This window comes from Arabidopsis lyrata (assembly GCF_000004255.2).
Source record: "Arabidopsis lyrata subsp. lyrata unplaced genomic scaffold ARALYscaffold_2, whole genome shotgun sequence".
NCBI lineage: Eukaryota > Viridiplantae > Streptophyta > Magnoliopsida > Brassicales > Brassicaceae > Arabidopsis > Arabidopsis lyrata.
Window position 1 is genome coordinate 4808738 of NW_003302554.1, and position 15920 is coordinate 4824657.

Here is a 15920-nt window from a genome sequence, read left to right on the forward strand (position 1 = left end):
TCAGATAAATAAATTATCAGAATTCTCCGATACGGCGAGTTAAATAGCATATGCGAGAGAGTGATTAGGATTCTCCGGCGCCGTGAAGTGAATAATATACACGACGAATCAGTTAGATCGGAATGAAGAGGAATTAAACAGTAATGCTAGAGAGAGATGATGAGACTTAGGAAAACGATGAACAAGCGAGGTAAATGGACATCCAAGAATCAAGAAATATTAACGAAAACAAAAATTTATATGAATAAGCGAGTGGGGTTAAAATTGGGCAAAATAGAGGCTAACATAAGTGTTGTTCTGGGCTTTGTGTCAGTTTATCAAAAAAACTAAATAGTACTCCCAATAATGTCTCTCACCCAATTATCTTATTTTTGTTTGGTTATAAAATACCTTTGTTTGAAAAATCGCTAGGCGCTAGTCGGGCGCTCGGCATGGACCTAGCGATTAATCGGAAAATCGGATTAAAATCGAGGATTAATCGGGGATTAGTTTTAGGGTTATTTTAATATTCTTAAAACATATCAATCCAATATTATTTTCAAAATTGCAGTAAATACATAAAAATGTATTTTTGAGACAAATTTTTATGATTTTTATTACAAATTTATGATTTTTATTAAAATTTGAACATAAGTTATTGTAAAACATTACAAAGTCCCAATTCAAATGATTGAATAACAAAAATTAAAAGTTTTTTTATACTAGCAATCTAAAAATAATCGGGGTATGTAAGATTAGGCGGAGAATAATCGGATTAGGCGGGAAGTAATCGGATTAGGCGGAGAGTAATCGGGTGACTGATTTCTTTAGAGGATTAGTCATTAATCGAGGCGGATAGGGTGGGCCTAGCGATTAAGCGGGGAGTAATCGGGTCTAGGCGGGGATTTTTAGAACAAGGTAAAATACCAATGGTTCTCTTTGTTGTTTCTTTATCATGACATGAAGGACCCATCATCCATAATTATTATTCTCAATAGTATGTTTTTTTAACTTGACTTATTTGACAAACTCAACAAAAGGTAATTAAATCTGAGAAATCAACAAAATTTAATGATTAAAATAAAAAATCATTTAAAATTAGTGAATTTTGTTACAGGAAGCAAAGTTGGTGTTTTAGCATTTTTAAGTTACGATTTTTTTTGACATTTTTTCCAAATCAAAACCCTAATCTCAGCGCTACCCTAATCCCTAGCCTCTAGGTAGCCGTCAATACAATATACATATTAGATCTCCTTGACATTTCTCTCTTCTCTAACGTCAAGGTCAAGGTACACAAAATTTTTTTGTTTTTCTGGATCTGAAGCTTCTTTGGTTTGTCTTCTAGCCATTACATTTCTTCCTATTGAATCTCAATGTTCTTGTTCTCTGCTCTGTACTAAATAATCCATGTGACATTTTTCTGGGATTTTTGGTTGTGATTGGAAGTGATAACCCTCGGATACTAAGTAAAAAATCAAGGCTGGATTCTCTAAGCAGCTCTGTTACTGGAAAACTTTTTACTTGGTTTCTGGTTAGAAACACTCTAGAGAGCTTGAGATTTGGCAGTGTAGTGATGTCATAGGCCTTTGATCGAGGGAACACTTCTTATCATATATTAAAATTCTTGAAAGTTTGTGTCTCAAGTCTCTAAGGTTTGATGAATTGTTGCAAATCTGAAATTTGGTAATACTTGGTGTAATTTGGTGAAATTTACTCACCACATCTTAAGAAGTCATTGGTGAAGTCATTGGTGAAGCAGACCTCGAGGGTTGCTTTGGAGGACATCAAGCTCAAGTTCATTGATACGTCTTCTAAATTCTCATACTGTCGTTTCCAGACTAGTCTGGAGAAGGCCAAGTTCTATGGCAGACTCAAAGCTTAGATTTTCAAAATTCAGTTCCTCGTATTGCTTTCTAGAGTTTCTATTTTCTTGTTGACCATTTTGGTAAAACATACTTTTATGCTTTATTTAATGAAAAAGGGTAAGCACAAGCTCTCACATACACGGCGAGCAATAGATCCATGTGTATCAATATCTACAAGAAACAATATTACGCAGAGGGTGGAATCTTTAGTTTACTTATTTAGAACTTAGAAGCTCTAGTAATTGGTAATACATAACTAATATAAAAGTATGTTATGATAGTAATTAATTCAAAAAAAAGTAAAAGGTGGTGTTTTTGTTTGGTTATAAAATACCAATGGTTCTCTTTGTTGTTTCTTTATCATGACATGAAGGACCCATCATCCATCGTTATTATTCTTAATAGTATGTTATTTAACTTTTATTGCACATTATTCTATGTTGTTTGCTTCTTGTGGACAAAAAACGACAAAGATATACCCACTAATAAGGGTACATGAAACATCAAAGCCGTTTTTAGTTACGTAAAAAATGAATAAGCTAAAAAAGTGGAAATATATATATATATATTTTTAACAACTATATGAAAAAAATATTTGATTAAAAAGAGAGTATGAAAAGATGTAAAGGGAGAGTAGAATATAGCTTTGTCTTTACATTTTGTCATGTCCCCCAAATTTGCGTACCTACGAATATTCACGATACCTTACGCCAAGACTTAACTAAATTAAATTTAGGACAATGGTTGGTTGATGGTGATTGATTAGCTCGATTCGTCGGTCTGAAATCTGTGTAATTAGTAATTTGGCTGCATCATTTTGGGTATAACGCAATGGTTCGTCTTCTCAACGAACGTACAACTAAATTCTAAGTACTATTTTGCGAAATGCCCCATTAGAACATTATTTTATCATTCCAACAATGAGAAACTATTTTCGACAAACAACTCTCGTCTATGTTTTTGAGATTCTCTTCATTCACCGCATCAAATTGTCTTGGCTAATAAGCGATCCTTTACTATTTCTACTTCGACCAATATAGTGCTCACGGCTCGAATAATTCCATTTCACATCTAACAAAAAAAAAGACTCGAATAATTCTCAGCAACAAATTTGAAATTTCAAGGCTCGAATAATTCTTTATTAACAAAAAGAGCTAGGTAAGGTAAAGATTGTTTTTATTTTCAAAAAGGAATGTGTAGTTTCTTTAGACATGGTAATAGCATAGTATGGAAATTAAAGATATAAAGTAGAAAGGGTACTTAGGGTAAATAGAAATTATATAAAACAAGTCATGGACAAGTGTGAATTTATCACTTTAAGACAGTGAAGGAGATTATAGGATCCAGAGACCAAGATTATGTCTCCTCCTAATCCTTAGGTACTATTATCACACAAACTCTCGTTAGTATTTTTAATTATCCTTTTTTTTTGTCGTCTGTTTATTCTTTTCAATATAGAAAATACATACACTTTTTTTTGTCAATCAGAAAATATATACACTAAATAACAAAATTCTTTCTTCTTATTGATCTCTTTCTTAGATAAGAGCAAAAGCTGAAGGTTGAAGATGAACGAGTCGAGGTCGATAAGAACATGGAGCATATACAGAAGCAAAGAGGCTTCAGGGTCATCTATGAATGCGATTTCGTTTGGGTTTGTGGCGACTGCAATATTGATATTAATGTTCATCATATTGGCAATCCTCGAACATCTCTTCAAGTCCGATCATTCTTCTTCTTACGATGTTGATGGCTCTTCTCAGTTTCAGAAACTTGCTGAAAAAACCTCTTTGGTAAACATTAAACACCACAATTTTTTTAGTTTTTTTAGTTTTTTTTTTTTTTTTTTTAGTTTTTTTTTTTTTTTTTCTTTGCGCCTTATTCGTCCCCTTCTCTCATTTTGTTATGAAAGACTTAGCCTACAATCTGTAGTATGATATTTCTTGAATTTATTTAGGCCTTTTTCTGAAAAAAGAGCATATTAAATTTGAGATTTTTCTTTTACAAAACCACAACCCTTTGAAGTTTCACCAAAATGTAATTAAGCAAAAATGAAGTTTATAAATGTCTATAGATTAAACCAGTCTGTAAAAAAAATAGCAGCAGTAGTAAAACTTCAAAATCTACTAATAACATTAATATAAAAAACCTTGAAAGTTTCTTATTTATTCACTAAAACTAATTTCCCAAAAATTTGTTAGGTCTTTAATACTTTTCTTAACATTTTTGGTTGTTGTTCACTTTCGTTTTTGACGTGAAAACACCACCTTCTAAAAATTATCTGACATAACCTAAGCACGTGAGATGGCAGGTTCCGATTACTACGTCAGATGTGTCGGTGGTGATGCCGGGAGAAAAATTGCCGTCGTACGTAGCTCTTCGGGCGCCATTTCCTTGCCGGAGAGAAGGCATTCGCTGGCCTTCCCACCTCTAATATATTATTGTCTCTCTTAGCTTAGTCGTTGTATCATAATTGTTCTGATCAACTCAACCTTGACACCTTGAACAATTGCTTGCTGGATCAAAGTTAGTTAAAGATTTCTGATGATTCTTTCTTTTTTTGTAAGAACCGAGGTAGCTAACTGCCATTATAACCCTCACGAATGTATCGATTGTCCAATTAAAATATTTTGCTAAGTTCACCTATATAAGGCGACTAGCAAACTTTTGCTAAGTCGGAATGGAGGCGTACCATCAATAGTTGCGTACAAGAGACACGCCTCTTATGTTTAAGAAGTTTAAGAACTTCAAGAAAATATGGCTAAGAAAATTTTCCTAAGAACAATCGTCGGAAATTTCCGACAAGATATTAACAAAATTTTGAAGTCGTCGGAAATTTATTGGAAAATTCTAACAAAATATATGTTGTCGGTGAATCGTGGAAATTAACGGATAATAATTCATTGAAATGTGGTCCAAAATTTCTTACTATGTTTTTATGGACAATAAACGGAAGAAAAAGCATGACCAAGAAAAACACAATCTTATGAAAAATGTTCCTCCAAATGCAAGAGAAGTATCTTGAAACTTGACCAAGCTAATCAAAAGATTTAAGAGTTGGACAGTAAATGTGAGGATGCGGCCTACTGGACTTCCATGATGCAACAAACTCATCCCAATTTGGTCTCGCCTTCTTTTTTTTTTTTTTTGGGCAAAAGGCTTTCTTTCTCATTAACTCATTCGGTCTCACAAACAAACAAGTTTCTCAGAGAGAGTTTAGCGAGGTGATCTGCCTCATGGTTTTCGACTCTAGATATGAAATTAAAGGAAACATTGATGAAGTTAGAAGATAAAAACAGGATATCATGGAGAATCCCGTGGAGCTCCTTCGGCGGTTGCTCCGATTTGATGGCTTCAATTACTTGTTTAGAATCTGAAGCTAAGTTGAGAATTTTAACACCAAATCTCAAAGTTAGAGTTATAAATGAATTTTAACACCAAATCCCGTGGAGCTCCTTCGGCGGTTGCTCAAAGTTAGAGTTATAAATGGATATTCCAGTTCTCCACTTCCTTCAAATCTGAGCTCTTGAGGGTTTGAGGGTAGTTTTGTTGACCGTTCACAGGGCGAGGGGCGTCTCCTACGCCGGGCTCTCCTGCGAGAAACGCCGTCGGGTTCTCTCTAGCTTTGATTTTGGTCGGAGTTTACTATTTTGGGTAAAGAAAAGTGGTTGAGGTTTTGCTGTTTTTAGTAAAATAAGAAGGTTTAGATCTTCTTTTCAAAAACCTTTACCAAGAATAGCTTCTCGTAAAACGTGCCTGGGAGCTTTTTTTCCACAATTGAGCTTACGGTTACTGTTTCCTTTAGCATGATTAGGACTGGTCTCGCCTTCTAAGAGAGTGGAAACTAAAAACAAAAACGTCGTGGCTACAAGAAAATATATCTATTCCGGCCACCATATCCATCAGAATTGATCTATTCTGGTAAATTTCTGTCAAAATAAAACTTGTAGGAATTTATCGGTCGGAAACAAACAATTTCTCGAAATTCGAAGAAAATTATTGACGAAGAATATTGTCGAAAATTTGTTAGAAAAATTTCTCGACAATTCATCAAAAATTTATGAACTAATGTGGGACCAAAAAATTCCGACCAATTTTCGACGAATGTTTCTTACATCGGAAGTTGGTCAGAAATTGGTCTGAAATTTATCTGTATTTTTTCGACCACGTTTTTTGTTGGAAGTACTCGTTGGAATTTAGGATATTTTCTTGTAGTGAATTAACCCTTTTGATTTGTAATTGATGTTTTATGTTTAAAATTATGATTTTTTATTTATATTTTAACTTTCATTTTTAATTAATATACCTTTTATATTCAAATTTATTTCTGTAATTTTGTTTATTTTTAATGAAAATGATCGTCAAACATTTCTGATGGTTTTTCGACAACATTGTAAATAGTTGTCAGAAACTTGTCGAAACTTCTGGCAAAATTCCGATGACTTTACATTAATTCCAATGACTCGTTTGTCGGAAACAAGTCAAAATTTACTGACAATGTTCTCACTATATTTTTCATCAGAAAGTTTGATCGGGATATAATCTGTAATTTCCAACGAGAGGATAGTTAAAAAAATTCTGACAAGACAAGCCGTATAAATCTTCATTGCCCTATTTTATCTGAAATGTTTGACGAATTTCATCGACATTTATTACTGTTTTCAAAAAAATAAAAAATAAGAAATCATCCAAAATAATATTTGAAAGTAAAATATAACTAAAACTAAAAGGTTTAATTTTTAAATCCATAAAAGAAAATATCAAATGTCATCAAAATAAAGTATTGATTAGTAACAAATATATTAGAAAAAGTAAGAGATTAGATAAGGAATAAGAAAAACAAATTTTGGAATAGAGAGATATGAATATGGAGAGAATGAAAGATTTAAGTTTAAACTTTGCTTTCAATGAGACAAACTATTATAGTTCTATATATCTAAACAAGTTCCAACGACATATTGCATAACTAATTTGTAGGAAACAAAAATCCGCTAAATTCAATTGATTTTGAAATTGAAAGAGGGACCGAAAAAAGGTTTTAATTTTCGATGAATTTTTGATGGACTTGGAAATATTCATTGGAGAAATGGTCGAGGTGTAAATATGTAATTTTGATGAATATTTTCATATCCAACAAAAACTCGTTCGTCATAAATCCATAAATCCATAAATTTGTCACCGCGTAAAACTAAATGTATGTTGACAGGACATCGGGTACGTTAGCGAGGAAAGTACACTCTTTAACATCACCATCTTGCCTGCCCCCGAGAGGAAGCGATTGGACCAGCTAATAGCTCTTTGACGCATACGATCAACAATTGAAGTAAAAAGATCCTTCCTTTTGCGCCCAAAGAGTTCTGGCAGCCCTAAGTTTGATAGACCAAATCTTTATAATGGAACATGGATAATTATTGAAATCCATGCCTCTTCTTATTTTGTGGGCAAGACATCTTAGTTGTCTGAATCATATCCATGTATTTTATAACCGTGTTCGACGTAGTTTCCCCGACTTAAGAAAACGCAGAACTTCGCAAGACTTGACCGTTGACTCTCAATTACAACTTGTTCCTTGAAGGTAGGAACGAGACGTTAAAGGTCACTTTGTTTGAAAGTCTTTTTGTCCGAAAATTTATTAGTAGTCAACTTACAGCCAGCTATATAATTTGTTTTTTTGGTTTTCGAAATTATTTTTCTAGTTTCATTAAGGGAAAAAAACTAGTTCGACCCAAAAATAAGGTTTAATTACTAAAATAACTCATAAAATGTATGAGTTAATCTAGTTATTTTCCTGACCAAAATACTCTTTGTCTCTTTGTTAGGAAAAAAAATAAAGTCAATATTACCCTCTGATTTTTCTGGAAACGTGGGTGAAATTTTTTTTTTAAAAAAATCTGCCGTTAAAAGTCTGTGGGCGTCGTTGTGACAGATTTATTTTCTCCGACAGATTTAATAGTCTACGACAGATTTTCTGTGGCAATTTTTTTTCTCCCACAGACTTATTTGAATATGGTTACGACAGATATTTAATTTGTAGCAGATTTTTTTCCTTTGCCAGACTTATTTTATGATGACGCCTCAGACTTTCGTAATTTTGACAGTTTTATTATAATATGTAGCAGATTTTTGTTTCTAGTGGCGTCAGACTTATTTTTTTTGGAAAAAAACTGTCATAATACAGCAGATTTGTTAATAAAAATAATTACTAGTTTGACTTTTTAGTGCTTACAGATTTGTTTTACGTTATGACAGACTTTTTATTTTTAACAAAAAATCTGGAATGTTATAGCAGATTTGTTTTTAAAAAATTGAAATTGCTAGAATGACATATAGTCACAACCGATATGTTTAACGTTATGACAGATTTTTTTTTATGTTATGCCAGATTTATGTTTAATTTACAAAAATCTGGTGTTTCATAGCAGATTTCTTGAATTAAAAATAAACTAGGATCAGACCCGCGGTCCACCGCGGGAGAATATTGGTTTACATACGTTGCGTTTAATATTGTGTGTATTTTTTAGTAGAACGAATCGTGTAGTATACTTATAAATATTCATAATAACGAATTGTAGAGAAAATGTAAAATTGTTTATAAATATACCCATCGTATTAATTATGATTTACAAAATAGAATTTTGGGTTTTAAAATTCTAAAATTAGACGATTCATGGGAACTAAAACAGTCAAAATAGGTCAAAAACCGCGGGTCGAGCCCACATCATCTCACTATGGGGCAGATTTGGGAAAATATATTAAACCCGCAAATAAGCGGGCCACATGGATTAATTCGCAGTGGGTCATAGGTTTAATCGGTTTTCATCCATGGGTTGGAGGATCAGCCCGCATATTAGTATTTATTGATAAAATTATAATTTATTCAACATGTGGTAATTTAAACAAACTTTTAATAGTATTTTTATTTATTTATTTATTTTAGTAGTATTTAAAATTTTGGTTACTTTAAAATTATTTAAACAAAATCCATGGACAATCCCGCAAATCCGCATACATTCGCGGGACGGGTTTGTATTTCATATATGCTACCCGCGGGTCGTGCGGACCGACTAACTACAAGTCAAAATATTTTTTGTCTATCGCAAAACGGACTTAACGGGACGAATCAACTCGCTTTGACAGTTATAATGGGAATATTATTTAGTCATACAACAAAATGAAGTTTGGACATAGTAATAATAGAATATGTATCTTATTTGTTAGATGAGAGATTGAAAGATGAAGTATAATGATTAAAAATTAATTATTATTTTTCATGATTCACAAAATTTAATAAATACTTATCATCTTGTTGAATAATTCTAAAATCATATTCAAGAAATCTTTATAAATTGAAAATTAAACTTCTTTGGTAAGCTATAGGTATGAAAATATCATAATTTCGATTTAATCTAATTAAATTAAAATTAGTTACATGGATTTCATATCTATTTAATTTACACGACCAAAATAAAAATATCTATTTAATTTACACGACCAAAATAAAAATATCAATTTAATTTATAAAATAGATGGGTTATTTGTGATAAATTTTCTAGAAATCTTTAGAAGCAAATAAAATATCTTTCAATTAATGATAATTGGCTAAAATGAGCGAAATTAATGACAAAAACGTTGATTGTTATGGAATTAGTCCCAAAAATATATGAACAAATTTATTATACGTAATTAATGTATAATATTGTTCGGAATACGCTTTTATTATTAGTTACCATAAGTACAATCAAATTTTATTTGATTTCCATAAATATTTGATTTTATTTCGATTTTTCATTATTAGGGGGTGTTATTGGTTTGTGATTTAAATAGAGTTTTGATGACTTTAATAAAATCATAGAAAGTGAATAAGTGAATGATTTAGAAGAATTGTTAGAGAGTTTTCTATAGTCTTGTTGATTAGTTTTTCTATAATCTTATAGAGTCTCCCAAACAATCTCAATATTTCAGCATACTTTCCATGACTTTATTTTGTAAAGAAAAGTGTTTAAAATCATAAACCAATAACACAATAATTGAATTCATTAACAATCATAGATTGTCATAGATTGTTTTGTTTTAGTTGAATAACACAAAACTTTTAATGACTTTATAAAACTCTTAATCCAATAACACAATGTTCATTAAGATTTTAAATAACTTTTTACAAATCACAAACTAATAACACCAAACTTTAAGAGAGTTTAACAAAATCTTGATTGAATAACAACAGATTCTACACAACAATTAAAGTCATTAAAACTCTATTTAAATCACAAACCAATAACACCCCCTTAATTCGAATTTATATTCCAAAAAAATTTCAAAGATCCGATTTCAGAAATTGGGTCAATTTTCTGATTTTAACCCGACCCATTTTCATTTGTACTTCTCTTTTAATCTACTATACATTTTTGCAACAGTTTTTGGGGTACCCAAATCGGGTCAAATTTGTTTAATTTTGACCCGGAAATCTTCAATCGGATCTTTCCTTAAATTTTGGCAAAATTAAAAAACGAAAATAATTAATAAAATCTAAAATATATATACTTTCTCAACTAATTACTATATTTAAACGCTTTATTTATGGTATATTCTCCACGATTTTTATAGATAAAGAAATCAAATATGATGATTTAATGCTAATATAACAAATTTGCACTAATTTCCTAAAACCTCTCTATCTAATTTAAACATAAATATATGATTCTTATTTCACTTTTATTTGATCTTATATTTATATTATTTTAAATTATTATAAAATATATAAATAGTTAGTAAATTTTAGTTTTTTTTTTTTCTGCATATGTTACAATTCAAATTTTTTAAAACGGACATATATTACTCAATCGATGAATAAAAATATGTGTGTAATCTATATTAACATTTTTAAGAACAAATTGAGCATTTAATCATGTCGTTATTTTATTCAGACCCGAAATTGAGTCATTCGGATCTTTCTTTAATTTTTACAATTATCTAAAATGGGACAGTATATCACGGGTGAAATCCTAATTAGTATTTTAAGATACAATTATAAATTGTTTTTACGGGTTGGTCCAAAAACACACACTAATTTAAAAATATACATGGAAACTATTTGAAAGCAACTTTCAAATTAACTCGAATTATATGACATTTGAATAAAAGTGTTATTAAAAAAATAACAAAATGATGTTTAATTTAATTTTAGATTATATGGTTGGACGGGTTTGGGTCAATATTAATACGAGACAATATACCACAGGTGAAATCCTATAAATAACAAATCAAAATACAATTATACAATCTTAAACACTAAACAAAACAAATACAACTTAAAATTTTTTATTTTAGATACAACGCATGTGACCCGTGGTATACAACAAAAAATATTATACACAATAAATTCATCAATTTATAAAAATAAAAAAAATCAAATAATTAACCCGCGGTGTACCGCGGGTCATATCCTAGTAGTATAGAGATTATTGGAATGACCTATTTAGTGATAACAGATTTTTTCATGTTATGACAGATTTTTATTTTATCATGACAGATTTGTCAGATTTTATCACTACAAGGTTATGTTTGGCAATTTTTAAAAAAAATCTGCAAAACTAGGATACGGTAGACTTTAGTTTAATGTAACAGACTTGTTAAAATTAACTGCCATATTTGATTTTTAATTAAAAAAACGAATTTAGTTTTTATTTTTAAAGGAAATGGCATAATGAAAAGTTAAATAGTCTTTTTACATAAAATTTGGGTTAGTCTAGTTATCCATTTGGATTGAGAGTCATTCTAGTTATTTTAGCTAAGTTTTGAGTCAAACTGGGTAAATTTAACTTTCTTTAAATTAAACTTTCAAAACTGGCTCTAAAAAAATAAACTCCAAAGCAAAAACATTTGTTATATTTTTCTAATTCATTAGATCGACAAAACGGTATACAATTCTTTACTTTGATAATTATTATTTCGTACACCATTTTTTTTTTCTTTGATAATTATTTCATTAGCAACAAGAGAGATAGTATATCTTATCTTCTTTAATATTAAAATTCGATGTTCTACAATCAAATCAAATCAACACTAAAAAGTTTTTAAACAAACCGAACATTGCGTTTGAATTAACCTAGGATGATAATTGCGTTCCGGTAATACTGTGGTCGAAAGTAGAAACTGTGTTTATGTACCAAATCTGATCTGTCAAAGGGATCACATGATTACGTATAAGTATTAGTGATCTTTTTCTAATTATTAAAAAGAATTATATCGCCGCCAAGATGGAACAAGTCATTGTTTGTTTAACGCGCACTTCTTCTCAACCATTTATCAAGATAAGAAACCATTATATATAAAAAATCCACAGAGAATGAAATTTACATATTTTCAAATCTTCAAAAGTTGAGACCAGAAGAAGAGAACTCATGGAGATGACAGAAGCTTCCAAACCGATAACAACAGAAGAATCAGCAAATCCAGAACCAGACCAAATCTTGAGTCCAAGAAGATCATTGGAGCTAAATCAAAGAAAATGGTGGATCTCTGTTTCTTTATGTATTTTCTTAGTCTTGCTCGGAGATTCTCTCGTCATGCTTCTCTTGAACTTTTTCTATGATCAAAACAATCGAGAAGACAGTGATCAAGATCTACAATACCAAGGAACATGGTTGCAAGCTCTGGTCCAAAACGCTGCGTTTCCACTCCTCATCCCTCTGTTTTTCATTTTCCCTTCACCAAAACAAAACCAAGAAACCAACAATACTCGTTTCCTCTCTTTTCGTCTCCTCTTACTTTACATCTCTCTTGGTGTTCTTGTTGCTGCTCACAGCAAATTGTTTGCACTCGGGAAATTATATGCAAACTATGGCGTCTTCACGCTCATTTCCGCGACACAGTTGACATTTACCGCTATTTTCACAGCCATCATTAACCGTTTCAAGTTCACCAGATGGATTATCTTATCGATAATCCTCACCATTTTGATTTATGTTTTTGGTAGTCCTGAATTTGGAGGAGAGCCTGATGAAAACGAAGAATTCTACAACATCCAAGCTTGGTTAACTTTCGCTGCTTCAGTTGCTTTCGCATTATCTCTCTGTTTAGTCCAACTCGGTTTCGAGAAAGTGTTGGTGAAGACAAAGAGATATGGTAATAAAAAAGTGTTTAGAATGGTCTTAGAGATGCAAATATGTGTCTCTTTTGTCGCCACGGTTGTTTGTCTCGTGGGTATGTTTGCGAGTGGCGAGAATAAGGAACTGCAAGGCGATAGCCACAACTTTAAGAAAGGAGAAATGTATTACGTTATGAGTTTGATCGGGTTGGCATTGTCCTGGCAGGTTTGGGCGGTCGGGCTGATAGGTTTGGTGCTTTATGTTTCGGGTGTGTTTGGCGATGTGGTTCATATGTGTACTTCCCCACTTGTGGCTTTGTTTGTTGTGTTGGCATTTGATTTCATGGATGATGAGTTTAGTTGGCCTAGAATTGGTACTTTGATAGCAACACCTTTGGCTTTAGGATCTTACTTCTATACACTGCATAAGAGAAACAAAAAGAAGATGGTGGAACTTTACCAAACAGAGAACAATATTGAAGTTTAGTATCTCATGACAAATGTATGTTTGTGTTTTAAAATATGTTCTTGTTCTGAAAACTATGTTACATATTTGTTAATTGTTTTAGTTTGAATTTTTGTATTTATTTTTTACAATATTATGTTAATGAATATTTGTGACTACATATTATTCCAGTAGACATTGATATTGTTGATCGTAGTTAAGAGAATAAACTTTTCAGTTATTAATGGGTGCCTCAAATAATGCTAAGAACAGAGCAATGAAATTGCCTTTCTTTTCTTCAACAATGGATTACAATCAAGAACTCTAACTAGCTTTGAGGTTCTAGAGATCTCATAAGTCCCCTCTAGCTAAAAGGCTCTCTTAAAAGACTATGTGGTCAAACACTTCTAATTTGTTCTTCCTTTCCTCTATTTATATTACTTATGTGCCAATGAATACCACCCCCATTAGCTTGAGCTTGTCTTCAAAATGATATGAATATATCAATCTCAACATTTCATATAAAGAAATAAGAAAAAAAAAAACAGATTTCTTCTTGTTTTTAGTCTCTTTGTGCTTATTTGTCATCGTTTCCGAAACTACTACAGGCAAAGGCCTCTAGTTTGTTCTCTCTTTTCTTTATTTATACGACTCATGTTTCAATCAATAACATCGATTATACTACAAGAGCAAGTCCTTAAATTTATTTTGTTTTTTTTGGTTGAAGACAAGCAAAAAACAAGTCAGAGATGTGTACATATGCTTACACAAGTCCATAGTTTTCTTTGCATTTTCCACTGTATTCTTGTTCCGTTTTGCATTTAGAGTTCTAGAGCAAACATTACATGTTTTGGTCCATTTTGAGTCGTATAGTAGGTACTTGGAGCACACAAGGAATAAACCAATACATGAAGCTAATTGGCTGACCCCTTCCCGTGAAGATGATGGTATTTCGATGAGAATGAGTAAAGAACCCGAAGATTCCCAGAGATAAATTTTTTTTTTTTGCTAGAGATAATTGACCGCCCCTGACGATCCCATCAACCGGGAGGTCGATCTTTGGCACCATGTGAACTAAGAGTTTAATGTTAAAGGTTTTTTCTGTCTTGTCAGTTTCTGATAGATTTGGGCTTTAACATGGGCTTCCAACTCAAAACCAATTGGCAATGAGTGGATTGGCTCTAACCCTTTATATATCACTTGATAATTTCTCCAACTTCCGATGTGGGACTTTCTCTCATTAACACCCCCCCCTCACGCTCAGACATCGTTGGCTCTGAAGCGTGGGCATATGTGGGAACAACATCCACAGGGTGGCCCGATATGAGATTTCAATAACACCCTTCCTCACGCTTAGGCATGAACATCTGAAGCGTGGGCATATGTGGGAACAACATCCACAGGGTGGCCCAACGATCGGGTGGCTCTGATACCATGATAGATTTGGGCTTTAACATGGGCTTCCAACTCAAAACCAATTGACTATGAGTGAATTGGCTCTAACCCTTTATATATCACTTGATAATTTCTCCAACTTCCTATGTGGGACTTTTTCTCATTAACAGTTTCAAGATTGTTTTGCGTCAGTTGCTTATTTCAGTTTTCATGGTTTGTGTGTTAAATCGTGGGACATGAGGAAGTTGTTCTTTGTGTTTCATTTATTACTGAGGACAAGCAATTAGCAAGTGGTTCAAAAAACACCATTGTTAGGCTTTCGGATCTCAAAACTGAAACTCCGATCCATTGTTTACTTGAAAATGTTAAAAAGTTCCCTCGCCATCAATTTGCATTTCACTCCCGTCTGTAGATTCCTACTAATAGTTAATAATTTTTGACTAAGTCTAAATGAGTAAAAAAGAAGAGCAATTTTTGGAACTCGTTTAGTTCCTTCTGTGTTTAACTATTTGTTAGCTTTATGTGTATATGTTCAGATGTGGGGGAAAGATGCTTGTTACGTACTATGTTTCTGAGATGATACTTTCACTACAAGTTTCATTACTACAATTGCATGTCTTTTTCTACAATGGTGGTTTACTTAAATATTGTCTAATATACTTAACTGAAAAATCCTTTGGTTTTTCAAATTGAACAAAATTGTAACTGGATTTTGGTTATACTTATTATAAAATAATGTTATAAAAGCTTTTAAAAAGTAGTTAAATATATAAATATATTTAAAAAGTAGTTAAATATATAAAAATAATGGTATTCACCTAGTAAACATACAAATTAAGCAAATGAATTACAAAAAAAAATTGTTAAATGAGGCCTTTAAAATTATTATATATGATGTGGCCTTTGGCTTTTGCCCCATTTTTTTACCGAGCAAGCACGGTTCTCCATGTATTTTATAAGCGAGTTCGACGTGTTTTCCCGACTATAGAAAAATGCGAACTTCACAAGACTTGGCCGTTGTCTCTCCACTACAACTTTTTTCCTTTAAGGTAACTTTGATTGAAAGTCTTTATTGTCCGGAAATTTTATTTAGCAGTCACTTACAGCCAACTTTTTTTGTTTGTTTTTTTTTGTTTTCGAAAATATTTTT

General features: G+C 31.9%; 2 protein-coding genes across 3 annotated transcripts; both read left to right on the forward strand.

The window, feature by feature from the left end:
* The first annotated feature begins 3035 nt into the window (after positions 1 to 3035).
* On the forward strand, positions 3036 to 4620 carry LOC9322789. Of its 2 annotated transcripts, none has more exons than XM_021010280.1 (3): positions 3036 to 3223; positions 3387 to 3637; positions 4141 to 4518. In XM_021010280.1, the coding sequence occupies exons 2-3, from the start codon at positions 3413 to 3415 to the stop codon at positions 4276 to 4278; spliced, it is 363 nt and encodes a 120-aa protein (XP_020865939.1). In that variant the 5' UTR covers positions 3036 to 3223; positions 3387 to 3412; the 3' UTR covers positions 4279 to 4518. The 2 variants fall into 2 exon arrangements, with proteins under 2 accessions (XP_020865939.1, XP_020865940.1); XM_021010281.1 differs by having other exon boundaries at positions 3041 to 3223; positions 4156 to 4620.
* Positions 4621 to 12168: 7548 nt separating this feature from the next.
* LOC9322790 (probable purine permease 18) lies at positions 12169 to 13524 on the forward strand. Its single transcript, XM_002886678.2, has one exon. It carries the CDS (start codon positions 12245 to 12247, stop codon positions 13415 to 13417), a length of 1173 nt encoding a protein of 390 aa, XP_002886724.2. The 5' UTR covers positions 12169 to 12244; the 3' UTR covers positions 13418 to 13524.
* The last annotated feature ends 2396 nt before the right edge of the window (positions 13525 to 15920 follow it).

Excerpts from the sequence above, each read along its gene's own strand:
- LOC9322789 (XM_021010280.1), top strand. The coding sequence starts at position 3,413 with ATGAACGAGTCGAGGTCGATAAGAACATGGAGCATATACAGAAGCAAA. Across the intron at positions 3,638-4,140 it reads TTGCTGAAAAAACCTCTTTG|CACGTGAGATGGCAGGTTCC; the intron begins GTAAACATTAAA and ends ACATAACCTAAG.
- LOC9322790 (XM_002886678.2), top strand. The coding sequence starts at position 12,245 with ATGGAGATGACAGAAGCTTCCAAACCGATAACAACAGAAGAATCAGCA.